Here is a 22753-nt window from a genome sequence, read left to right as displayed (position 1 = left end):
ACGTTTGTCATGCCTGGGGTGTTTTTCACAGCTGCCATTCTAAAGCTGCACCTTTGCTACACCAACTGGACATTCTGTGCATTGCACTTCTTGCACACAGTTCAGTTGTAGGCAGAGGGCTCACGCTAATCACCTTCCAGGGAGCGTGAAAAGCAGTTCCTGTGCTTAAAGGAATGGCACTTCCATGCAGGTCTGAACTTCCCCAGTACACTGCACTGCAAGAAACTTTTCCTCCCCTCTTTAACATGGTAGAAGTACCAATATCAACAACAAAATGGACCAAATTTGTGGCTAGGATACAACATCCTAAACCAGTCACAACTGTAAGAGGGATAAGCAGAAGGTACAGTTGTAGAAGAGACTTGTGAGGACTTACTAGCCGAAAGTTCAGGTATTTATCTAGCTTTTACCTGGGTTTTATGTCTCTGCCAAATGCAGCTAGTGCTGACCTTGTTCTGCTGCAGGGCACGCTGCCTTTGGGCCTTGCCGTACACTTGCCTGTGAAGAAGTGAGCAAAACCCAAAAGTTCTGAAGGCATACAATGTTTGTGACATCTACAGGGATTGGATTTAGTTTTACAAACAGGCCTAATTGTTACATCATGATCCCACTCCAAACAAACATTTCCATTCTCCTGAAACCCAACATACAAATTCCACAATCTAGTTACACATGCCACGTAACAACAATTCATCTTTTCCCAGCATTGTAACAGGGGCAGAGTGCAGGGTACGTCTATACATGTTTGTCAGCGTATCTGTAACTGTTGGTTTATTGTTTCTTGCTGATGGGAGCTTAAAACAACATCATGTGACATTTAAATATTTCTTTCATGAATGGCTCCCAACACAAAACCATGAATTCCCATGATTTAGACCCAATTACTTTGTCTTCAGATTGTCCCAGTCTAGGGCTTGATGTTGCCAGGTGGCTGGTTTGGTGCTTCTTGAGCTTCTGCTCTGCACTCCTTTACCTCTTCGAGTGCTTAGTGGTTCCTCATGCACTGTGCTGAGTGGCAGCGTTGCTTAGTTATGAATGTACAAAACATCTGACCAGCAGGTATTGGAAAATCGTATCCAGGTCATTCCCTGGATTCTGTAATAAACTAAGATCTTTTAGAATGGTTCAGCATCAGAATGTCTTCTGCGTAACGATACTGAATTGTTCCTGTTCATAGAATTCATGATCTTCATTCATTATGAGACAGCTATTAAAAAAATGGTTCTGTTCAGAGGTGGTTTAGCTACACTGGAGAATGCTGGGTTTAACAGGGAGCACTGGTGCAGGGAACTGAAGGAAGTTTCCCAGGTCAGTTGAAACCCGTCTTGAAGACTCTGATGTTAGCAGAGTGAGCCTGTGGAAGATGGCACACCAAGACTGACACGCAACTGAGGCAGTAAGAAGGAAAGAGGCTCCACACTGCAAGGCTGCCTGTAGCTTTTCCAGTTTTCCTGCTTATTTCAGTCCCAGGCTGTCCAAAACTTGTCACTGAAGTAGTTTTGTTTGTAGGCTTTATTTCTTCTTTTTTTTTTTCTTTTTTTTTTCTTTTTTTTTTGTCCATAGTCCTCACCAGTTCCATGAGTTGAAAACGTGCAGCGGGCTGTGTCATACCCATTCCTGGACAGGTCTTTTGTAATACACAACATTTTGCTGCACCTCTTTGTTTTTAAACTGGAAGATCGTGTATACCAAGACAAGGATACACAGAGACAAAATGCAAGGGATCACGACTGCGATTGCATTTACAGTGCTAGGCACATCATTTATTGTCACCATAATGTCCACGTCGTCGTGGGGGAGGCGTCTGTCTTTGCTTCGTTCAACATCCTTCTGGTTACAGCCCATCCAGTCTTTGAGGATTGACCTGGGGTAGCCTGGCTCCACAGTCAGCTGCTGGTTATCGAACTTCCAGTATTCCTTCCCTTTGTAGAAGTAGGTATAAACTAGGAGACAAAACAGAGAGGATTTCTCACCACACCATTTCCAGCTGGGTAAGCTGTGCTTGTGTGAGGAGACACAGACAGCCTGGGAGGCTGCAGGTGGCTGCCTGCACTGATAAAACACAGCCAGGTTTGGGGATTTTGGATTCCAGAGCACCCCAAAACCACTGAACAGTGAAGGTGGTTTTGGAGCTGGGATTTAAAGGAGAAGCCATAACCCTGGCTTGTGGGTGCAGTGCTGCCCACAGAGCACTAATCCCCCTGGCCAAGACAAACTGAATACAAAAACCCCAACTAACTTTGAAGTATGTTCTGCAGTGAGTTATTTTTCACTAAAGCATCTCTCAGTATGAAATAAGACTGAGTGAGTCCTTTTGGCCACAGAATCCAGGAGATGCGGCATTTGTTAAGAAGCACTCTTGTGCTACTGCTAATAAAAGGCTGATGGTTTATGCTGTGTTGCCTGAAGTACCCAGATGTCTCCTTTTCTAATCCCTCTCAAGTGATTAGGGAAAAAAAAGGCAAATGGAACAGTGGTGGAAGTGCTGGGTCTCCTGCATCCATCCTCCAGCTCAGCTCTCAGTGCACTCCTCCAACCCAGCCCCACAGCCCCAGATTTAAACACAGCCTCAATGGCACAAGCCCCTTCTGTAAGTTCTTTCCCCAAGTGGAAGAGGAGGAAGGAATCTTCAAATCAGAGAAAGAAATGTGCTGGAAGGAGCCTCTGGAGGTCCAACCCCCTCCTCAGAGAATGGCTGCAAAGTACATCAGGCAGGTTGGAGCCTGTGACAGTGACTGAGCTACAGGTAAGAAACTAGGAGGAAAATGTAAGATCCAGCATCATTGTAATCACAGCCCATGAAAACTTGGATAGGGGCTGTTGTGGCAGCAAAACTTAAACAATTCTGCTTCCCAGCCCCAGAAACGGCATTAGGATAACACAGTTCAGCAGCTGAGGAGGTACATGGGTTAGGGTGAGGTTCAGGGAGGCTCTCAGACTGTCGGTGCCTGCAGTGCCACTGTGACCCTAGGACATCTGAGACCTGATTCCTATTTCACACACCCCAAATCCAGCTACCCGGCTCCCAGGGTAGACAAGCTATCCCAGATCTAACAGGAGTAATGACTGCAGATACATACAGCCTTCTTTGCTGATAAAAGCTCCCTGTGGAGCCTGAGGGATTCCTCTCCACACGGTGATGGGCTTTGGGTATCCTGGGTCCGTTGCTCTCTTGTCCTCGTTGTACCTCCAGTACCTGTCCCCTTTGAAGAAGTACGTTTTGCCAACGGGCTCCCAGCGCAGGGCTGTGTCGATGCCCTCCCGGGGCAGGCAGCTCCCCAGCTCCACCAGACTGTGTGGGTAGCCCGGCTCTGCTGTCACTTCTTTGAAGACCCAGTATTTATCTCCTGGAGGTGAATGGGGACACAAACAACAAACAGATTTGCCTAATTAGTATCTGAATGAGCTAAATGTAGGCTAGCCACAATGAAGCACAGCCTGTGAGGACTTCCAGGCTTAAGTGTATTATGTGAAAAACCTGCTCCTCCTCTTCATTTCGAACCTGAAACCTTCCTGATTTCATTTGCTGCTTCTCAGCTCTTGCTTTGGAAGGGATGTTAACCTTCTCCAGACCAGTCATTTCAGAGACTTCCTTCACACCCTGTCTTTGTCATTCTTCATAGAGGCTGAGGAGCTCCTTGCAGGATGTCAACCCACACTTTTTGATCATTTCTGTTGCCTTTCTCTGGGCCACCTCAAGTTTTAATACAGTTTTTGAGCTGAGGGATTGAAGCTGCAGACATAAATGGGGAAGACAAGCTACTGTGGTTTTGTACAGGGCCCCTCCTCCTTGCTTACAACTTGCTCTCGATTTACAGGACCCTGTTCAGACACTGTCACAATGCAGGGAGCTAATGTGGGCCCCAGCGTAAGGTTGGACATTTTGTCTCTTTAGGAGACACTTGTCCAGAAATGTGGTTTGGGAATGTCCTGTACCCAGAGAGGCCTTAATGCCTCGCCAAAACATGTTCAAGGAAACAGGCAGGAGACTCCAGACTATCCTGCCTATCACTCCCTGGGTAATAGGAGCTATTTCTTGTTATCATATGGAAGCCAACTTCCACTAATCTATATTAGCTCTATACAGAGATTGTCCTGGCAAGGCCAGCCCATGCTAAACTATATTTTAACAATGGCTGCTTGAAGCATCCCCGTGGAAAAGGACAAGGATGCAGCGTACCTCTTTTCCCCAGCTTCATGCCGTAAGGGTGTGATGTGGGGCAGACAAGGGAGGCTGGTACTGAAATGTACTGTACCTTTGAAGAATACGAATTTGCCATCAGAGCGCTCATAGGCTGCATCAATCTTTGCAGGGAGGCCCTTCCAGAACTGCTCGATTTGCATGGGATACCCCTCCTGCACCCGGTTGTTGCGCAGCCGCCAGAACCAGCGATCCTGAGAAAACCAGAAGCCTCTTCAGACTGAGTGTTTTATCTTGCAGTCAAACCAGGCTGAGCATCCAGCACCAAGCATTGCTAATCCCTGCCCAGGCCCCACAACCATTAAAAGCAGAAGTCCCGGTTCAGGTGACAGCTCCAACCCAGCCCAACACTGCCCCAGTGAGGGAAGCGCTCCATGGGGAAGATGGCAGCCAAAAGGGTGAGAAGTTGATTGCTGGTGCTGTGAAAAATGGTGGAAAGAAGGAGAGGAAAAAGGAGCAGGGGGAAGCAAGTCCACAGCTGTAAGTGTTATGAACTCGTCTGTAAGTGACCTCCCTGCATGTCTCATTACTGAGGTATCACGGGTCCTGGTACAACTGGTGCTCTGCTATCAGACCCCAGGAGAGCCACACAGCCTTAACATTACTTGGGACTGTGTGATGCACACAATGTCCAAAGGCACAAAGGAGTTATTAAATAAGCCTCTGAGATCATCAGTTAAAGCCACAATGGATGCTCAAGGATGAGTAAGAGCAGGACAGGGCCTGTGAGGCTTCTCGCAGACACTGTCCCAGCCTTCAACTACTTTCAATTCAGGCTTTTTCTCCAACTGATGTGGTCTGTTCATTTCACGACCTTCAACATATCCCTCTCCACATTCACACCAATGGGCAGAGTGAAAGCCACCACTATTGCCATGTTCGAGGCACTCTAAAGTGGGTTACTGAATGAAGCCTCTCCTTCCTCCCTGCCTGTATTTTACAAGCAAGGTTGACTCAAACTCCTCAGGTAAGCCAAGTGCTCCCTGAAGCCCCAGGTTCCACACATGTCATCTCTGGAGGCAATGAGGCTCAGTCTCTGGTTAGATACTGGTATTCTTTTCTGGCTTTACAGGTGGCCGCTCTCTGAGCTTGACAGTGTCTGAATTCTCTGCCAGTGCATCTAGTTCACATTCTGGTGCACAGGCTGCCTGGGTGTTTTGGGAATCCCATCAGGCACTGTTTCCAAATGTTACAGAGCCAATCTATTAGTCTTTTTAATACTGCTCTTTCAGCAACCTCAGAGGAACAGAGCTATTTCCACAGACATTTCAAATCTTAATACCTTGTACTTCTACTAATCTTTTCCATCAATAAATCTAAAGACAGACTCATGGGTAAGCAGGAGTTCTTAGTACCTTGAAAACAAACATTTCTCCTCTAAAGAGAGCCACGGTGTTAAAGTTGCCATCACAGATGTTCGGTTTCGAGCCAGGAGGAGACGGCCTATCACCCAGAGGAGGACTAGGAGGTCTTGGTTGTCTCTCGTGTTTCCTTTCCGAAGTGGAGTGAATTCTGCGAACAGGAAGAGTTGGTAAAGGCCTGGTTGGCTCCAGGGGCTCAACAGGAGGACCTAGAAGTGAAAAGAAAAATGTTCAGCAAAGCGGAAACATTTGGATTTTCTGTGCTCCCCTTGTAGCTTTCAAAAGGCAACAGGCTGGAGGAAGAGCTTGGCGAGGAATTTACACACTCCTTATGCAGAGCTCATTCCCTAGAAATGGGGAATAGAACAAGATGCATCCACACGTGAAATATGTCCCAAAACAGATGAGCAATAAGAGCTGAAGAAGAGCCAGTGTTTCTGTAGGTCTTCCCAAGGAGGCTGGAGCTAAAAGGAAGGAGCAGCCACACCAATCATGTTCCCAACTGAAATGAAAGGTTATAAATAACCCTTGAATAGAAACCTTTAGTAGACCATTAAAAAACCTAAACAACCAAAACACACACAAAAAACCAAACCACCAAAAAACACCCCAAACTAGAACCCAAGCAAAATCTGGAAAACGTTAGGGTGTGAAACCAATGCTATCATCTAAGGGGAACTACAAGGGAATTCAGAAATAAGAAAGCAATTCCTTTACTGCAGTTTAGTCCCTAATCTTTGCTTTCAGAACACTATGGGAACTGATAAACAGCTTTGATAAAGGACCATGTTCTGACTCACATGTTGCCTTTTGATCCTTCCCCAGATCAGCTTTGAGAGCTGACAAGGCTGAAGGATATAAAGAGTAATAAAAACACAAGTGACTTGAAGCAGAGCTGTGTTTTTAAACCAACTCTGCCATAGGAAGATTTCACCAAGTTAGTGAAAAAATCTGGACCAATCTCATTAAGAATGTCACAGATTTCTTGCTGCTTCTCTGAGAAGGTCACAGTTTAACATGGCACTAAGCAGAAGGCTACTGGAAGCAAGAGATTTTACCAAGTTTTATGTCTGAAGTAATCAAATGGGATTTGATCATTTATTTGCATGGATCGTTGTTTCAATACTGTGTAGTTCTCATCCCCCTCCACTCTTAGCTGTTCAGTGCCCAGTATCTTAGCAGACCATAAGGATCTTCTAAATAAAATTCCCAAATTGTGATATTGCTCCTGCTGGTGATCTCTGAACCTTCCCCAAATGGTGTTCACCAAAGGTCTGCAGACACTGCCTAACACAGGAGCAGCAGGGTCAGAGCCCTTGTTAACCAGGCAACATGGGTGCATCTGCACTGGGGTTTCAGTTCAGCTCAGGAGTGTGCTTTTGCATGCTCCACCATTTGCAATTGCTGTGCTTTGAGTCACACTGCAGTTCATGAAATGCATTGTTTTTGGACAAAGCTAAACTTGAAGATGCACTTCTGGAGCACGTCTGCAGCTGCAGACATCACAGGGCACAGCCAGAGCTAATTCACAGTAACCAGCCCCCTCCAGCATAGAGTGGGGGTCAAGTCCTCAGCATTCTATTTACTTAACACCATCCCTAAATGCTGTTGTATCTACAGATGTGCTAGTATCATTCTTGCTAGCAGCCACAGACATCATTTGCTAATACAGCAATAGGCAACTCACTGTGGTGAGAAGCACATGGGCTGTGCCAAGGCACCTCCTCCAGCAAGCAGCAGGCTAGCAGGTTCTACTGATTAAGGTTGGAAAGCTCTATGGAAGTAGGACTGAGTTGGTACACTGGGATAGGCTGCACAGGAAAGGATGGTAATGGGGAAAGAGGTCCCAGACAGATCTTACGCAAAGAAAGACAGGGTTCTGGTTTGCTCAGATGGGATGTGGGAGCAGTGTCCAGCTCCTGCTTTAGTAAATTAAAGGAGTAAGAAACTAGTAACCCGCTCTGGCTGTGAAAAACGGCACTTGGTGCCAGTTACAGCTCTTGAATAAATGAAGTCTGAAAAGCAGCAATTAACATACTTGAAGGTAGGAAATACTTGCATTAAGGAAAGGTAAGTCTTGACTGGGACCTAAGCAAGGAAGCAATAAGCAATTACTTACTGCACACTACAGATCTCATTAAACAGCATGACCCTTTTACTCTTGTGCTGCCAATCACACGGCTTTGAGTGGATGTGTTTGTAAGTAACATTGAAAAAAATCTATTATATGTCCTACATGACAGGATTCCCCTGCCAACAGACTGACACAAGGATCACCCTTCTAAAAGAGACTATAGCATGTTGCTACAGAAGCACAAGAGCAGTGCTGTTCATTCCCTCTCCTTTGCAAGATGCTAACTCCATGCACCGACCAACTCAGAGATGCATTTCTGTTGCCGCACATGGATCAGAAAAGCCTCTTTGGTGGTCAGCTTAATTGACAGTGGAGCAACTCCATCAGACAGCTGTTTGGTAGTATGCATAAGACAGCCACCAGTTCCAGCACAGGAGAGATTGCTGTGTTGTGAGAGGCAGCCAGAAGCAAATTCACATCACGATTGCAAGGAGGATTCCAAGGAGCATTATTGCCTTTAAACAGAGTGAGATGTACAGTGATCTGCAGTGCAGAGAGGCACACCTGCTGTTAGAGGGGATTGTCTGGGAGGGACCCAAAAAGTCACTGTGTGTCACAGATTCAAACTGCTTGCTGGAAAGGCAGAGCACGAAAGGGACTGACTGCCAATTCAGGGCAGTTGTGCTTCTCAGACACAGCAAACAGAGATACTCAAATTAACAGCAGCTCTGGTTTTCCAGAAATAACAACCCCTAAACTCGACACTTTGAGAAGATAGCAGTGAGAAAGGTGTATAGAGATGACCATGAGCAGTAAAACAAGGACATGACATTGATTTTTTTTTAAAAGGGAAAAAGGGTGAGACAGGATAGTATCTGAAGAAAATGGTGATGGATGTGTCTGATGAGTCACAGACACATAGGATTTGACAGTAAGGTGCAGAATAGGGATGACAGTACTGTAGTCATAAACTAGAAATTTAACATCATGCCTGATCTGAGTTATGAAAAATTCATTCTCTCTACATAAGTGAGAACCATTCGTAACCCAGGTCACAGCCTGCCCTGCCCCTGCTGCAGGACAGCAGTCAGCTTCAACTCTCTCATCCATCTTATGGGCCCAAAGTCTGTCAGAGTCTTCTGTAGAGAAGAGGAAAGTTAAAATAGCACCTGCAACCTAAGGGACTGATGTAAAAGTTTTAATTAGCCCCAAGATGCCACTGGAACAGAATGCAGTAAACTTGCAAGGCAGAAGCACTTGTACACACTGTGGTCAGGATGGTGCAGGTCAGCAATGATTCAGGGGAAGTGGAGACTGGCATTAAATGAAACGTTTCCTACAACAGTGGAAAGAAGTTACAAATTAGGACCAACAACAGAAGCTGGGCCACCCTATGTGCTCACTCCTTGCAACGGCCACACTAGTGCTGGTGCACTGCTCTGAAGGAGGCTCCCAGTACTGAAAGGGCTTCCCAAACGTTCTGCAGCTGGTACTGCAACTTGCTCGGATGCTGACTTCATCATTTCCATCAAAATATTCCTCTTTCTGTCTTTCCCTGCAAGCCATGGATTTTCCCCTGCTATCTTTCACTTCTCTTCTTGGTTTTATGCATTCTGGGCCTTCTAATTTCTCCTGATTGAAGTCCTATCTCCTCTTGTGGTTATACAAATTGCATTTTAATTTTTAATTGCTGCCTTCACTTTGTCACTGAGTTAGGGTGGACTTGCAGATAAACGGGGAAGGTAATCCTACATGTGCAAAGAGCAGAGGAGCACATACACAACATGAAAATCCTTGGGTCCAAGTGCTAGGCAGCCAGAATTTAGCCTACAGTTAGCGGTATGGAAAGCGGAAGCACAGCCTGTCCACTTGCTGAAGAAAGATGCTATCTTGTAAGACCTAAACCACTTGAGAGCACAACCTGGCATGAAAGCAGAATGAACAGACCCTATACAGCTTGGCACTCATTACTATTTTCAGACTCTCATCACAGTAACCTGACTCCGAAACAGATGGCTAAAGGCAGGATATAACAGATTTCGAAGCAGCAGAGATGACCATGTGAACAAAGAGTTACTTGAGAGATGATAGCACCTTGGTATTTATTACGGGAACTGATTACACCCACCACTGACATAACTACCCAAGCAAATCACACACAGATCACAGCCTCTGTCACTGTATTTCCAAGCAACTTCAAAGAACCAGTCAGAGCAAATCTCACCGAGAAAAAAATTAAATGAGAGAGGCTGTTGCATGGATTTGCAACTGGGCCTGCAGCCAGTCACCTTGTTACTGCATGTCATCCCAGCACTGGAGCCAAACCCACCCCCAGGGCTAAGCCTGCAGCCACTTCCACACGGGAAGCAGGTAAGAAACCTCACGGAGCTGGAAACTCTACATGTCGGAGGGAAGAAACTTGCTGGACTTTAAGACACTGTGTGAAGAAGAAGATTTTCTTCCTCTCTATCACAACCAAGGCAAAGAATGTCAAAAAGCTTTTGGGTCACAGCAGATCACCTTCAGAGTGTGACTTCCGCCACTGGCACTTAGCCTCCTCCCTTCATGCTTCCTCGGTCGCAGACCATCTGAATACCAAGGTGACCTGTGAAGATAACACAGAGAGAGGAGGCATTTAGGAGACACTGTGTCGATAGTTGAGGACAAAAAATAATCGTACTGTCCTCCTGCCTATGGACAGAGTGTTCCCTCAACTGCACAACACCTGCCTGGAGGCTCAGCACCCTGCATGGCTCAGCATCCATCACAGCCAGGCCTGCCTGAGCCAGGCAGCTCTCCAAGCCTGCCAGTGCAGGGGATGCCCTTTGTTTCACACCAGGAGGGATAACATTCCACCTGCAAACAAAGGCTCATCTTTATCTTCTCGCTATTCACTCCAGGAATAAAACTACCATCCAGACTACAGGCAGGCACTTAGGCTTTTGAATAACACAGAGGGGTTTTTTGGTTGTCAAAGGCTGAGCTGCCTGCATGTTTCTGCAGGATGGTATCAGCTATCCAGGCACACAGGAAAGGCTCCTCAGTTTCAAATCAAAATGTATAATCCAAAGGAGCCAGGGAGGGTAAGAGAAACCCACCTGGCTGTTCTGCAAGCTCCAGCCCGAGGAAGGGTGGTCCCTGTTCACATTAGATGAGCTCAGGCGCAAGAGACAGTCCATCCACAACAGCTGAGTTCAGGAAGGACTCATTTCCTTTGCTCACTTGATAAACCTGTCCACAGGGTACTTTGCACTGCTGGGGTTAAACTTCAGCAGTGAAATGAGTTGGCTATTTCAGAAAGTTTGGGTAGCCTTGCCACAGTGCTCTGCAGTCTGCAGAACAAGTCCCAGCACCCGCAGCATACCCAACAGTTGGACAGTTGAGGTCCTTGTACATCACTGCGTGGCAGGAAGGCTTTCTTTAGCCCTTCTCGATAGGTGTTCTCTGAATGACCAGCTGCCACCCAGGTGACAGAGCGTTCACCTAGGAGACGGGTGCCCATTGCAGAGCCCTCCAGGCATCAGGTGGACACCAAGGACAGCACCAGAAATCAGGCAGTTACTCCCTGCCTGTTCCTTGAAGGAACAGGAATGGAGACCTGGCATACGGCAGGTGAGACTCAGCAGACACACAGAGGTGGACGCTGGTATTTCCTGCCAAATCCAAGAAGACAGGCAGTTGGACAGGAAGAAAGATGCAAATGAAGGGACGCAACATAGAGAGAGTCTGGTATCTCTGGAATATGCCAGGGATGTGGCACCGGGGCAGATACCTCCAGCTCTCCTACTGCCATGCATTTTCCTTCCCCTGCCCTCCTACAAGCACAGCACCATAAGGCATGGATCCAAAAGTCTTCTATAGATAAGGCCTTGGAGGTTATTTTATTCTCTTCCCGTGTTCAAGATGACATTTTAAGAAAACAGGCCTATACCTAACATTTCCAGGTCCTGCACAACAGCAAAGCTTGCTCTGATGGCCCCATTCACAATGCGTCACCATGTGGAGCATTTTGCATGAAGTCTTTCTGTTGTTTCACCACAAGCCATCTCTATACATACATGTAGGTCACAAGGATTTGGGACTGCTCTGTGGGCCGCCACTGGGAAAAGGTGAGGAAGGCTGAGACCTGTGCTTACTGCACAGGAGTAAAGAGGCTGGCAGATGGTGCTGTTTGCTCATGGACACTGTACCCTGCTGATCCCCTGTTCCTGGATGTCAGAGATGGTGTTGTCTAGCTCCTTGAGCAGGGGCTGGTATAGTTTCATGACAACGCTGGACCTCAGCCCTCATGGGATGCAGCATGTGCACTGGGTGGGAGCTGTTGAGCTGAAGACAAGACGTGTAAGGTTGACATGTCATCAGTGAGATTTGAGACGACTCAGACCCTTAAGGTTGTCTCCAGGCTTAATGATTTGGTCTATCTTTGAGTTGTTAGCAGACCTTCCCTTTGTGACCTCAGGCTCTGAAAGGGCCTTGAAGGTAATGGCCTGGTTTAACAGATCCAAGCATCCATATGGACATGAACTTCTCCTGCACATCATGTCAGCCCCTCTGCTCCCCAGGCACAATGTCAGAAGAGTCTCCTAACATAACAGGGTGCTCTACAACCTGCTGCTAAACAGTACTTAGAGCAGGATGTACTTAGAACAGGAGAACCAGTGCTGAAGGATGATCAGTTCAGGCTGTGTGACAAGACCATGGCTTGTTTCCTCACTCCATCTGCACTGTAGCTGCATGCTGCCCTGACTTCAATACTAGCAAAATTAAAAGAGGCAGTCACCTTGATAGGATATCCTATAGAATGTTCCTTCCTGGGATTGTCACTTGTGACATGGACATTAAGTACAGTGGGAGATATCCCTCTGAAACACATGTAAAGGACAGTCATGCTACTTCCCCCATTTTGTCAAGAAACAGGCTACAAGAAGCATTTTTCAGCAGATGGGAATACTGCTCACTTGTCTTACAGTCCACTGTGTCACACACAGTGAGCTGCTGGGCTTTTCTTCCTTAGCTCATAATCGGAAATAACATTTTAAACACTGACCTTATACTAACCAGCATGAAGCACAAACAAGAGTTCGCATTACCTACTAGCTCTTTAAGTGAGTCTGGAAATAAATCCAGCAGAAAATAAGTGAATTCAATAAACTGCTGTATGACAGATTTCGACATATTTCTTTTCTCATGCATAGACACAGATACAATGTAAAAAACCAATTTGAAATGCATCACTCTCAAAAGAAGGAGATAAAATGGACTTCAGCTTTAGTAGAGCCTTTGTTGTTTGTTCTAACAACTTCAGAGGAATGAAAAAGTGGAACTTTTAGTTGAATTTATTTTTTAATAAGGGTGCTACAGGCAAGGCAGTGGCTCTGGCTCTATGACTTATTTTGCATAGTGGGTTCCTAAATAATATATATCGAGCAGAGGCTGCTGCATTGTAGAGAATGTCAACTCAGGAAGAAAGCAGGAGGTTTTGATATTTGGAGAGGTGCTCTGGTAAATGGGCTTTTGACACTCCCAAGCCAAAGCAGGTTGGCACTGTGGAAATAAAACACATTAGCTCAATGTTCCTGCTAAAGGTACAAGAAGGATATTTCAGCTGTCCCTTCTCAGTTGTAAGAAGCCCAGATGAAAAGATCTGTTCTCGTATCTCCAGTTCCAGGGAGAAATATAACCTGCTTTTTCCATCTTTTCTTTGTGAACTGTAAGAGTAAAACCTAGTTTTAAACTAACCTTTAGGGTTTGGACCGTACCTCTATGCTAAGGACCAAAATCTTTACATAGGGAATCAAAGCTCCTACTGCAGAATCTACTCCTTCTTCTCCCTGCAGGACTACTTTTTTCTACAACCACTAACATCATCCCCAGTCTACTCCAGTCCAAAGGCGTTGGAGAAGAGCCTTGTGTGATTTATGATAGTCAACAAATTAATTTCTAGTTACTACCTGCACTAGGTAGTAATTCATTCATACTGCTTTTTTTCAAGCTGAATTAGAACTCCAAGTATATTCTATTGCATACAGTGAATCTGTATGTGATTCTATGATCCTATGTGGCTAAAGTTAAATGTCACTACGTAAGTGAAACATAAATGGAGCTGCAGTGGTGGTGCTGCCAAGCGGCAGGCAGGATGGTATTGAGCCTCTGCTCTGTCATAGTTCTGCACAAGATGCTGTACAGTGCTCTCACAAACTGTCAGGGCCCTGAGGACACTATGAGGTCTCAATGGCCCCGACCAGCATCACCCAGTACCTCAACTGGTACTGGAGGCCCAGCTGAGCTCAGCCTGGGGCACCGGGTCCCTGCCCAAGCTGTGCTGGGGGAGTGCTGGTCCCCAGCTGAGCCACAGCTGAATATTGACTTCAAACACAAACGTGAAGCAGCATGGCTGTCAGTTCCTCATCTGCTCCCTTTCCAAAAGGTGTCTGAAAACAGAGAAACCAGCAGCCTTTTCCTGATTGCAGCTGCACTGACAGCAATAAATTTAATTATTTTTTTTCTTCTTGATTAGTCAAAGTTCACAGGAACTACATCAACATTTCAAACCAGAAGGAGCATAAAGACACTTCAGCAGCTTTCAAAAATCAGTATTTTGAAAGGTATATTATTTAATGAAAAATGTAATACTTACTACCCCAGCACTTTCCTTCAAAACCATCCAGAGTCTCTGTTATCCTGAGTATCTGAGTATGTACTATGTTAAAGAATGCATAATTAAATGATACCATAGGACAATTGCCATGCAACTTCATCCTGGCAATGAACAATAAAGAGAAAATCTTCAGCTGTACTAATGGGAAGAGATAGCTCCCACTGAGTGTACTTAAAGTCATCTTATTTTAAATGTTGGACCTTACTTGGGTATCTGCCTTACACTGAGGATGAACTGCATTCTACAAATGCTTGAATTTTCTCCGTTGTCCAGACAAGAGTCAAAGAAACCAGCCCAGAAAGAGATTTATTTTCTTTAGGCATTTACATTTGAACAAATGAATCTCACTCCAGCCACAAAAAAAACCCCAAAATGACCAACAACAAAACCCAAACCAAACCAAACAACCCCCAGACTCAAACAGTTGGCAGTTCAGACCTTTGAAGTCTTGCTGTACTGCTTAGAGCCTTACAGGTCTTGGCACAAATCCTAGACAAGTAATTTAAAATGCACTGACAGATCACTGATGTAAACCTTGACTAGTGCCAGGTCTGCCACTGATCCCAGCAGGAATCCCTCTTTCCCACTGACAACCATCTTATAAGGGGGTTTTTAGGTCCAATTCACATAATACATGCTCGACTGATACTGGGAGCTAATATTTGACTCCACATGTCAAGTAGCTGCAGATGTTGCACAGCTACATAGCATAGTTGTTCTATGCTACATTTATTAACCTCTTAGTCAGATTTGTACTTTCCTCAAAGAAGGAAACCAGGGATGTTTGACAAAACCTGTTTTCCATGGGCTGCCACAGAGTGCATCCATTAGTACCTTCTAGCTCAGCCTCCCCTTCACTGTGGCTCCTAAAACCTGCATTCCCCTCTGCTCCCAGAGTCTCCCTGAGCCAAGAATTCTCTCAAAGTCCCTGTCCCCACACCCTGGTATCCACGATCCCGTCATACGGTAGCACATCATCTCCAGCCCCATGCTTTTCTCTATGCCTTCTTTCCTCTCTTTACCTTGAGCACATATCTTTGTGGCACACGTACAACAATGTTCAGCTGGAGATTAAAAGAAGCATTCCCTAATTCCCTACCTTGTATATATGGAAAAAAAAAAAAAAAAAAAAGAGTGCACAAATACTTTTTACCTTTCCTTGATGTTCCATGTTCCTTGCATTTCTCCCCTCTGTTTGCCCTGGCTGTTCCTAATGCACTTCCTTTGGGTACAGCAATTGCTTGATTTTCCTTTCTAATGCTCCTTGATACTGAAGACATGGTGAGGGATGGAGCAGCAGCAAGATCACAGAGGTGTGGTTATCCTGACTTGTGTAAAGATATTGCCACTAGGAGAGTCCTCCGACATCTGGCTATGGATCAAGGGCTTTAAGCAGCTCCTCACTCAGCTACAGCAGGAAACCCAGCCCACCAGCTACAAGCATTTTGCAGGTCTCCTGTCTGTGTAACATACTCACTGAACTCAAGCTCATTGTAAATAGATTACTGGGTAGCATTGCTCACCATAGATTTTCTGAATTCCTTGGAGGTCATCCTGGGGCAGTTTGAAGTTGTGTGTTTCCATATACTGGTAGAAAGGAGCCATGATAGCACTGGGATCATTGGAGTGTTCCAGACCTAGCGCATGTCCCAGCTCATGAACTGCAACCAGAAAGAGATCATTCCCTGTGGAAGGAAGGCACAGCCAGGTTAGTCCAAAGCCCGATGCAATCCCAAGCCCACTCACTCATAAAGCAAGAAGCTTTACAAGTGCTTTGCTATCCTATTGCACAGCAGGTCACAGTGCCAGGGCCAGCTCCTGCAGATGATTTTAGTCCTGAAAGTATGTGCAACTTTTACAGTCATAGTCACAGAATGGGCAGGGGGCTACTAGCCCGTGACCACCCGTGATCATGAGCATCCTCAGACCAGGTAAAACAGGCAACTGTCTGGAGTGAAAGAATACCAACTGTAGATTCTTGTGCAGAGAGCTTACAGAAAATGGCCACCAAAACTGGCTGCTCCAACACCACTGCCTCTGAGTGCTGCCAGAGAGGTGCACACACTGCTGCTCTTCAGTTCAACAGGGGGCCATGGTGGGAAGGGAGCTTTGCTCTGATCAGAGCCATGCTCTGATCTGATCTGAACCACCAAATCCTAGGGGAAATCTGTAAGGCACCTAGCAAGGCAGAAGGAAGGCTAGAGAACACCAGGAATAGCACCCACCGTAGAATGCGTAGTACCTGTGACAACCCCATCTCCTCTAGCACATGCCTCTCAACATGCTTTTATATTGCTGGACTTCTGGCACTGCCATGTCTGTGGGAGGAGGCAAGCACAGGTAGCATACTCCTGGAGAAGTCAGAGCCACATAGGGAAAGGTTGGATCCCAATGGCAGAGGGGAAAAGAAGAAAGGAAGAAAGAAGGGACATGCTCCGGACAAGAACAGAAAGGGCTGAGGAGCCCTGTCTGGCCCAAAAGCTGGTGGAAGTGCAAAGCAGGAGTACCTTCAACTGTATGTTACAGGCATACACTCCTCTTCAATGCCATGGATCTGGGACCCTCATCTCCTTAATCTAGTGTGGTCCCTGGATGTCCTGCTTCATGAGGGCACCTTGTCATGGGAGGTGACACAGGCAGTGCTGTGTAAGGGATGAAGACACAGCCAACAAGGACAGATGTAAGAGTCTCCCCATGTCAATAAAATGCCTGAGCCCTCAGTTCTGCCTGAATTGGGCTTCTCTGCTTCTTTTGCCAAGGCAAACCCAAGACACAGGAGAAAACAGTTGGCAGTGGCAGCTCAGGAGCTGCTTTGCAGCATCTCCAGTGTCTCCAAAGTGCACCTATCTTAGAGGTAACAAAGCTCAGTTTTGTGTACACAGCTGAGCAATTCTTAAGACAGAAGTTATAACAGCAATTCATGTACAACTATCTATACTTTTTAAATACTTGTTTCTTTACTACTACCCACAAAAGCATGACTACGTAGATTCAGGTCTGCAAGTTTCCTCAACAGGGTGCTTTGCCAGCATCTCAAGATACCTAGTCAGTAACAAACAGTGCTCAACTGGTCATACGCACCACACCAACATAATTAAATTGTCTAAGTGTTTGAGCTGAAGGGAGTAAATACCTGTATATGCAAGATATGTTAAAATACACAAATGCATTTCAAATACATGTCCAAATACACATGTCCCAAACTGTAAGTGGGCTAAAATTTAGCCATAACTGTATTAAAATTCCAGAATTCCTGTATTTGGGAAATCCAAATGGGGACTTCCTTATTTTTTCTCATCTGGTGCTGAAAACTTTGGTGTATGCAGATCAAGTAAATAAAATGTCCAACATCATAGTATAAGATGCATTAAGCATGAAGCTCCTTTGATTCTCAAAGCTGTGGTTGCTTCTCATTTCAAGCCCTTGCTGAAAGGCAGTAGAAGGCAGTAGCAGACACAGCTCCCTTTCCTTCTTCCTCCTGCCCTGGCCAAAAATGTCTCACCACTGTGTCAGCCCCTCATCTTTTTTTGTTCTAGTCTTATCCCAAACATATCCATTGTTCTCTTCCTTCCAGCTTGCCCATGTGCCCATGTAATCTGAATTCTTCACCCTACTATAGAAAAGGTCCCAAGTCTGAAAGCAGTTCAGTCATTCTCAGGGTGTAAGTGGACAGCATACATTTCATGGGAAGAGCAGACAGAAGAAAAAAAATCCAAGACCCTTTTGTAAGCACAAAATGCTCAAACACCCACCTCTAGATTTATCATCCTATTTCTCTTGAGGGGTCAGTTCCCTGCAGAGGTCAGAAACACCTGATTTTATTGCAACAACACAGAGAACACTGTAGTCAGATAAACAGATTTATGTATATTTATGTCATATACTGCATCCCTCATGCTTCTTCAATTTTCATCTTCAGCTGGAAAAATGGCTGTTAAATCAGGAAACAGGTATCTTGAGAGAGGTTTTCTTTGTGAAACTCCTAGCATGTGCCTTCATGTACAGTTTCATTCATTTTAATTATGAAAATCCATACACAAACCTTTCCCTTACTTTACTAACTCAATGCATAACAGGATACCCAACTGCCATTCAACCCACTCCAACACCTATCATTTACAGTAACAGATCACAGCAATACTGTTATAGCAATGTTGTAATATTACTATCAATATTTATCCCTGAGCATAACACCTGTAAATACAGCTGCAATGAGTGTAGGTAGACTCTTGTAGAGCACCTAACACAGTGGACTATAAATCCAGGACAGAGCCTCTAAGACCACAGAAGTACACATAATATTGCGTATCTGATTACTAATAGAAAAGCAACTCTGAATCTCTGAGCTTTGTCATATTAGTGCTATACTTTATTAACTGTATCATCATGCTAACACATCTATGTACTGCAGTTTACTCAGACATAACTAAAAAGACATATGAAGGTTAAATTTTGAGATTTTATTAAAGAATATACTGAAGAAGTCGGATCATTGGCTGTGACAATAGCAGGCCTAGGATAATTACAGAAAAGATGGTGCGAACTAAGCATGCTTTAAATATACTAAAACAATTCCTTCCTCTCCAACAGCCATGTAGAAGCAATTGTTTCCCAAGCACAACTTAAAGAAGCTTTAGGGCTACTCTAAGCTATGCCTTGGTTCTTGCATCTTCAGACCTCATAGAACATCTCAGAAGAACATCTGATTTGTCTGTACTCCTCCATTCACCTCCAAAACACGCTCTGCTCAAGAAAAGCTTTTCAATCTTCTAAAGACCCTGAAGAAGTGGTGATAGTGCTCTTCCATTTGTTTGCATTCGAATGAGATGTGGAAAACAGCTATTCTACCTAGAAAAGAAGAAAATACACGTTAAGAAGAAATACAGATTTCATTTTATTCATGAACAGTAGTTGTTGTAAATGTAGTAACTGGTACAATGCCTCTTACAGACTTCATGAAAACTCTTAAAAGTGCTTTAAGAAGGCTCACTGGAGAAAGAAGAATGAGTGATATGCACTCATAACAGAAACTGGACCACAGCCACCTTAACAAATTGATCTCCATGAGATCAAGTGACTACAAAAGGACAAAGACCTCCAGAACCCCATTCGTTACCAATCACCATCAAAGATGGGTAGTTTGTCCTCAAAAAGACTGTGTGCAAACTAGACCTGCTATCCGTGTTACAGACCTGATTCACATTGCAAGCTATGCTTTATCTGCCATGGCTATGAATACGAGGGCTATCTGCTGCAGAAATTCACAAGAAAAATATAAAGCATTCTTCTGGAATGGTGAGACCAAAACTGTCTGAGTGATATGGAGGAAAAAGTGGGCAGCCAGAGAGAGGGGAAGTCGTGACTGCTTCAGCTGGCTCAGCAGCCTGACATTCAGTGGAGTAAGAGTGTACTGTTGAAAAATGTTCCCCTGTCTTTCACAAGTGTAGGTTGTAATTCAATAACAATTCAATATCAAAGAATTTCCAATCCCACTATGAAAACTCATATTTGCCTGTATTAGCATATCATTCCCTAATTTGGTAGAACAGATGGTAAAGACAAGAAAATTCTCATAAAACTATGGAAAATGTAGATATGACTTTCATTCCATCACTCTTGAAAAGAACTTATGCTGGTGGCTTTGTTTTACAAGTATTTAAATACAGCAGGGTCTACAAGACAGAATTCAATGCCTGACCCAGATGTGGTGCAACCCAAAGGCAACCACAAAAAAGATTTGGAAACGGTCTGAAGGCTGGCGCAGTGTGTCCCAAACAGGTCCTGGCATAGGCAGTATGGATACAAACCACTCTGAACTACTTGGGATTCTTTTTTGCCAGTCCAGTTGCAATCACATTTATCTCCTGGTGTCAGCAACAGAGAAAGTGATGTTCTGGAAGCTCTGAGAGTTGCCCTTTGCCACAAAGAGAGTGTTTTCTATCTAGAAAAGGAGACTTCCTGTCTTTGTTCTCCCCTGACACAGAAGGTTCCTCATGAGGCTTTAAGGACTAAATAGGACTGAGAACCAAGATAACTGGGATGGATGAGATATTCCCCCCTCAAAGTGGTATTCTTGGTGGATTTAGGTAGAGAACGCAAATTAAACTGTCTGCAAATCTTCTGCTCTTTTTTTTCTCTCCCATTTCTGAAGAAAATGAGTTTAAACAACTCCCAGGTTTGCTGCTCTGCTGCATTTTGGCTTGCTTCACATCCTCTATTTCTGCTTTATAAAGGAAGACAGAAAGGCTCACCTTGATTCTCATGACCTGCACTTTAACTGTTGGGGTTTTTTCTTTTTTTAAGGAAATGACACAACTTTGATCCTTACTGGTTCCTCCCTATGAATCTCAGAGTATCTTATTCTCTGTGGAAAAAAGTAAAATATTTTACTTTGATTATACAGATATCAACAGGATTCCAAGTACCTACAGAACTGTCTTCATATTCTGTATATTAAATGTTTACTGACAAAAGCAGTAGTTTTCTGTATAAAACACTCTGAACATCAGGAATAGTTACAAATTCGCTGCTTTGAAATGGAATTTACAGGTGATCCTCCTCAATGAATTTCAGCAATTTATTAATGAATCAACAACCAGCACTGCCAATCCTGCAAAAGGTAAAAATCCAGACTGCCCCAGCACAGCCCTACTGAAATGTCACTTCTAGGTTTGTATAATGACAGCACAATAAAGCAAGCACTACTTACAGAGGTGATGTCCAGTAGTGAAGGGTAAGAATCTGAAGCCCGGAGCCTTTCACATGTGCTGGTGGCTTCTCTCTTCACTATACTTTTGTAGAGAATTTCAATTTGCAAGTTCTCCATTTACAGCCTTCTATGTTGGAATTGATATGGCAGGGATGTAAGCTCAAAGTGTTGCCGATTTAAGCCGCCTAATTTGATTTCTTTTTACTGTGGTTGAAGCCATGTGGTGGTGACTGAAATCAAACATGGTCCTGAAACCATGTAACTATTTGCTTGCTCAAATTTGGTTCAACATTAGCATATGGAGTTTAGAGAACTCTGGCTTATGGGAACAAGTCTCTCTGAGCAGTTACAGGAAGAAACCAATGTTTCATGTATGATTCCTGTAACATACAATGTTAAGTAGATATGTTCTGGAGACTACCAAACTGATCTTCAATGAACAAAAGTAATGACCAGCAGCATGTTCTAGTGAAGTGTCATAAAAAGGCCAAATAAAATAAACTGAAATTTTAATATAATTTATGCCCCACTTGACTTCCAACATCTATACAGAAATCTTTCAGACAACAGGTCTTCTGCATTAAAGGACACGTGAGTAACTTCAAAGCAGCTCTGATTTTTGCTCTGAAAAATACTGATGCTCATTATCACCAAGAGTGGTAGTAGCCTGAAAAGTAATGCTGGATTCAAAATGCCATTTGTTAAGAGCAAAACCTTTTAGCTGTGGTGAAGTTCTGTACCTGAGAAATCAGAGAAAGAAAATTAAAAATGTATTTAACAGCCAAACAGCACAAATATTATATGTGCACTACACTGAGAGTACACGCACTCTGTCAAATTACTCTTTATATTGTTACTTTATAGATTGCCTTTGCTGCCCCCAGCATTTCCACAGAAAATGAACATGAAAAAAAAAAGTGGTAAAATAAGCAAGAAATGAGACAGAAAGCAAGGCAAAATTCAGAGGAAACATGAATTAATCCAAGAGGAAAGACTGCCAAGTTCTGGCAATAAGCTATGGTATAGGGGTTGAGGGAAGCTGTACCTTCTTGAAATACTCACTGTACCTGACAAACCAGGTAAGTGCATTGCAAGCAGATAGTAGAGACTCAACCTAGAAAAGTGGATACCAATACAAATCTCAAAGAAAAAAAGGCACAGCTGGATACTCTTCATTCCGTAGTCCCCTTCCTCTACCTGAAACATCACGACTATAATCACATAGGCACAGACTTTGCTGCCTACAGCGAGCAACGTCTACCAGCAGCAGTGAGTCTTGAGATGGACAGATTAAAGTTTGCTTGGCTGTTTCTATGGCACATTTCAAGTAAAAAAGGCCCAAGATTTGGAGAAAGTAGAGCAAAAACTTCTGGTGTCCCTTCTGGTAATACAAGCAATTTGGATACTGAGACTGCCTGCACTGATATGTAACTCCATGACCAAACGCTGTGCCACTTGGCCTGCGAGCAGCTACACACAAACAGGTACACACAATGTACCACTGAAAGACAGTGACTCCAAAAATGGCTTCAGTTGTCTCCAAGTGCCCATACATTGAAGCCTAATAAGCCAGAGCCGCTGCTACAAGTCTTGGATAAGCTGAAGGCGGAGAGCTGCTTTTATTTTTGTTGAGGAGCTCCTTCCAGAACAAACATGAGGTAAGTACCTGCAGCTGTGACCATGCCAGTAGCGCCTTAGTGTGCAGTTGCATACATGATTTACCTCTAGCTGTAAAACCACACTCTTTTTT

General features: G+C 44.4%; 1 protein-coding gene across 3 annotated transcripts in view; it reads right to left on the bottom strand.

The window, feature by feature from the left end:
* Positions 1 to 764: 764 nt before the first annotated feature.
* Positions 765 to 22753, bottom strand: part of MMP24 (matrix metallopeptidase 24) — a 35649-nt gene continuing 13660 nt past the window's right edge. For 2 of the 3 annotated variants that reach the window (XM_061375498.1, XM_061375500.1), the window contains 5 exons: positions 15818 to 15979; positions 5557 to 5771; positions 4257 to 4395; positions 3081 to 3347; positions 765 to 1943 (listed from right to left, as the gene is read on the bottom strand). In XM_061375498.1, the coding sequence (XP_061231482.1) occupies positions 1606 to 1943; positions 3081 to 3347; positions 4257 to 4395; positions 5557 to 5771; positions 15818 to 15979 (1121 nt within the window). In that variant the 3' untranslated portion in view covers positions 765 to 1605. The remainder of the gene's footprint in view (positions 1944 to 3080; positions 3348 to 4256; positions 4396 to 5556; positions 5772 to 15817; positions 15980 to 22753) is intronic. The other variant, XM_061375499.1, reaches the window with a different exon arrangement.

The sequence above is a fragment of the Neopsephotus bourkii genome, unplaced genomic scaffold (assembly GCF_033783945.1).
Source record: "Neopsephotus bourkii isolate Nb327-2 ecotype Australia unplaced genomic scaffold, CSIRO-AGI_Nbou_v1 NB_1663, whole genome shotgun sequence".
Classification (NCBI taxonomy): Eukaryota; Metazoa; Chordata; class Aves; order Psittaciformes; family Psittacidae; genus Neopsephotus; species Neopsephotus bourkii.
The sequence above is the reverse complement of the archived record's forward strand: the minus strand, read 5'-3'. Positions and strand labels throughout refer to the sequence as shown.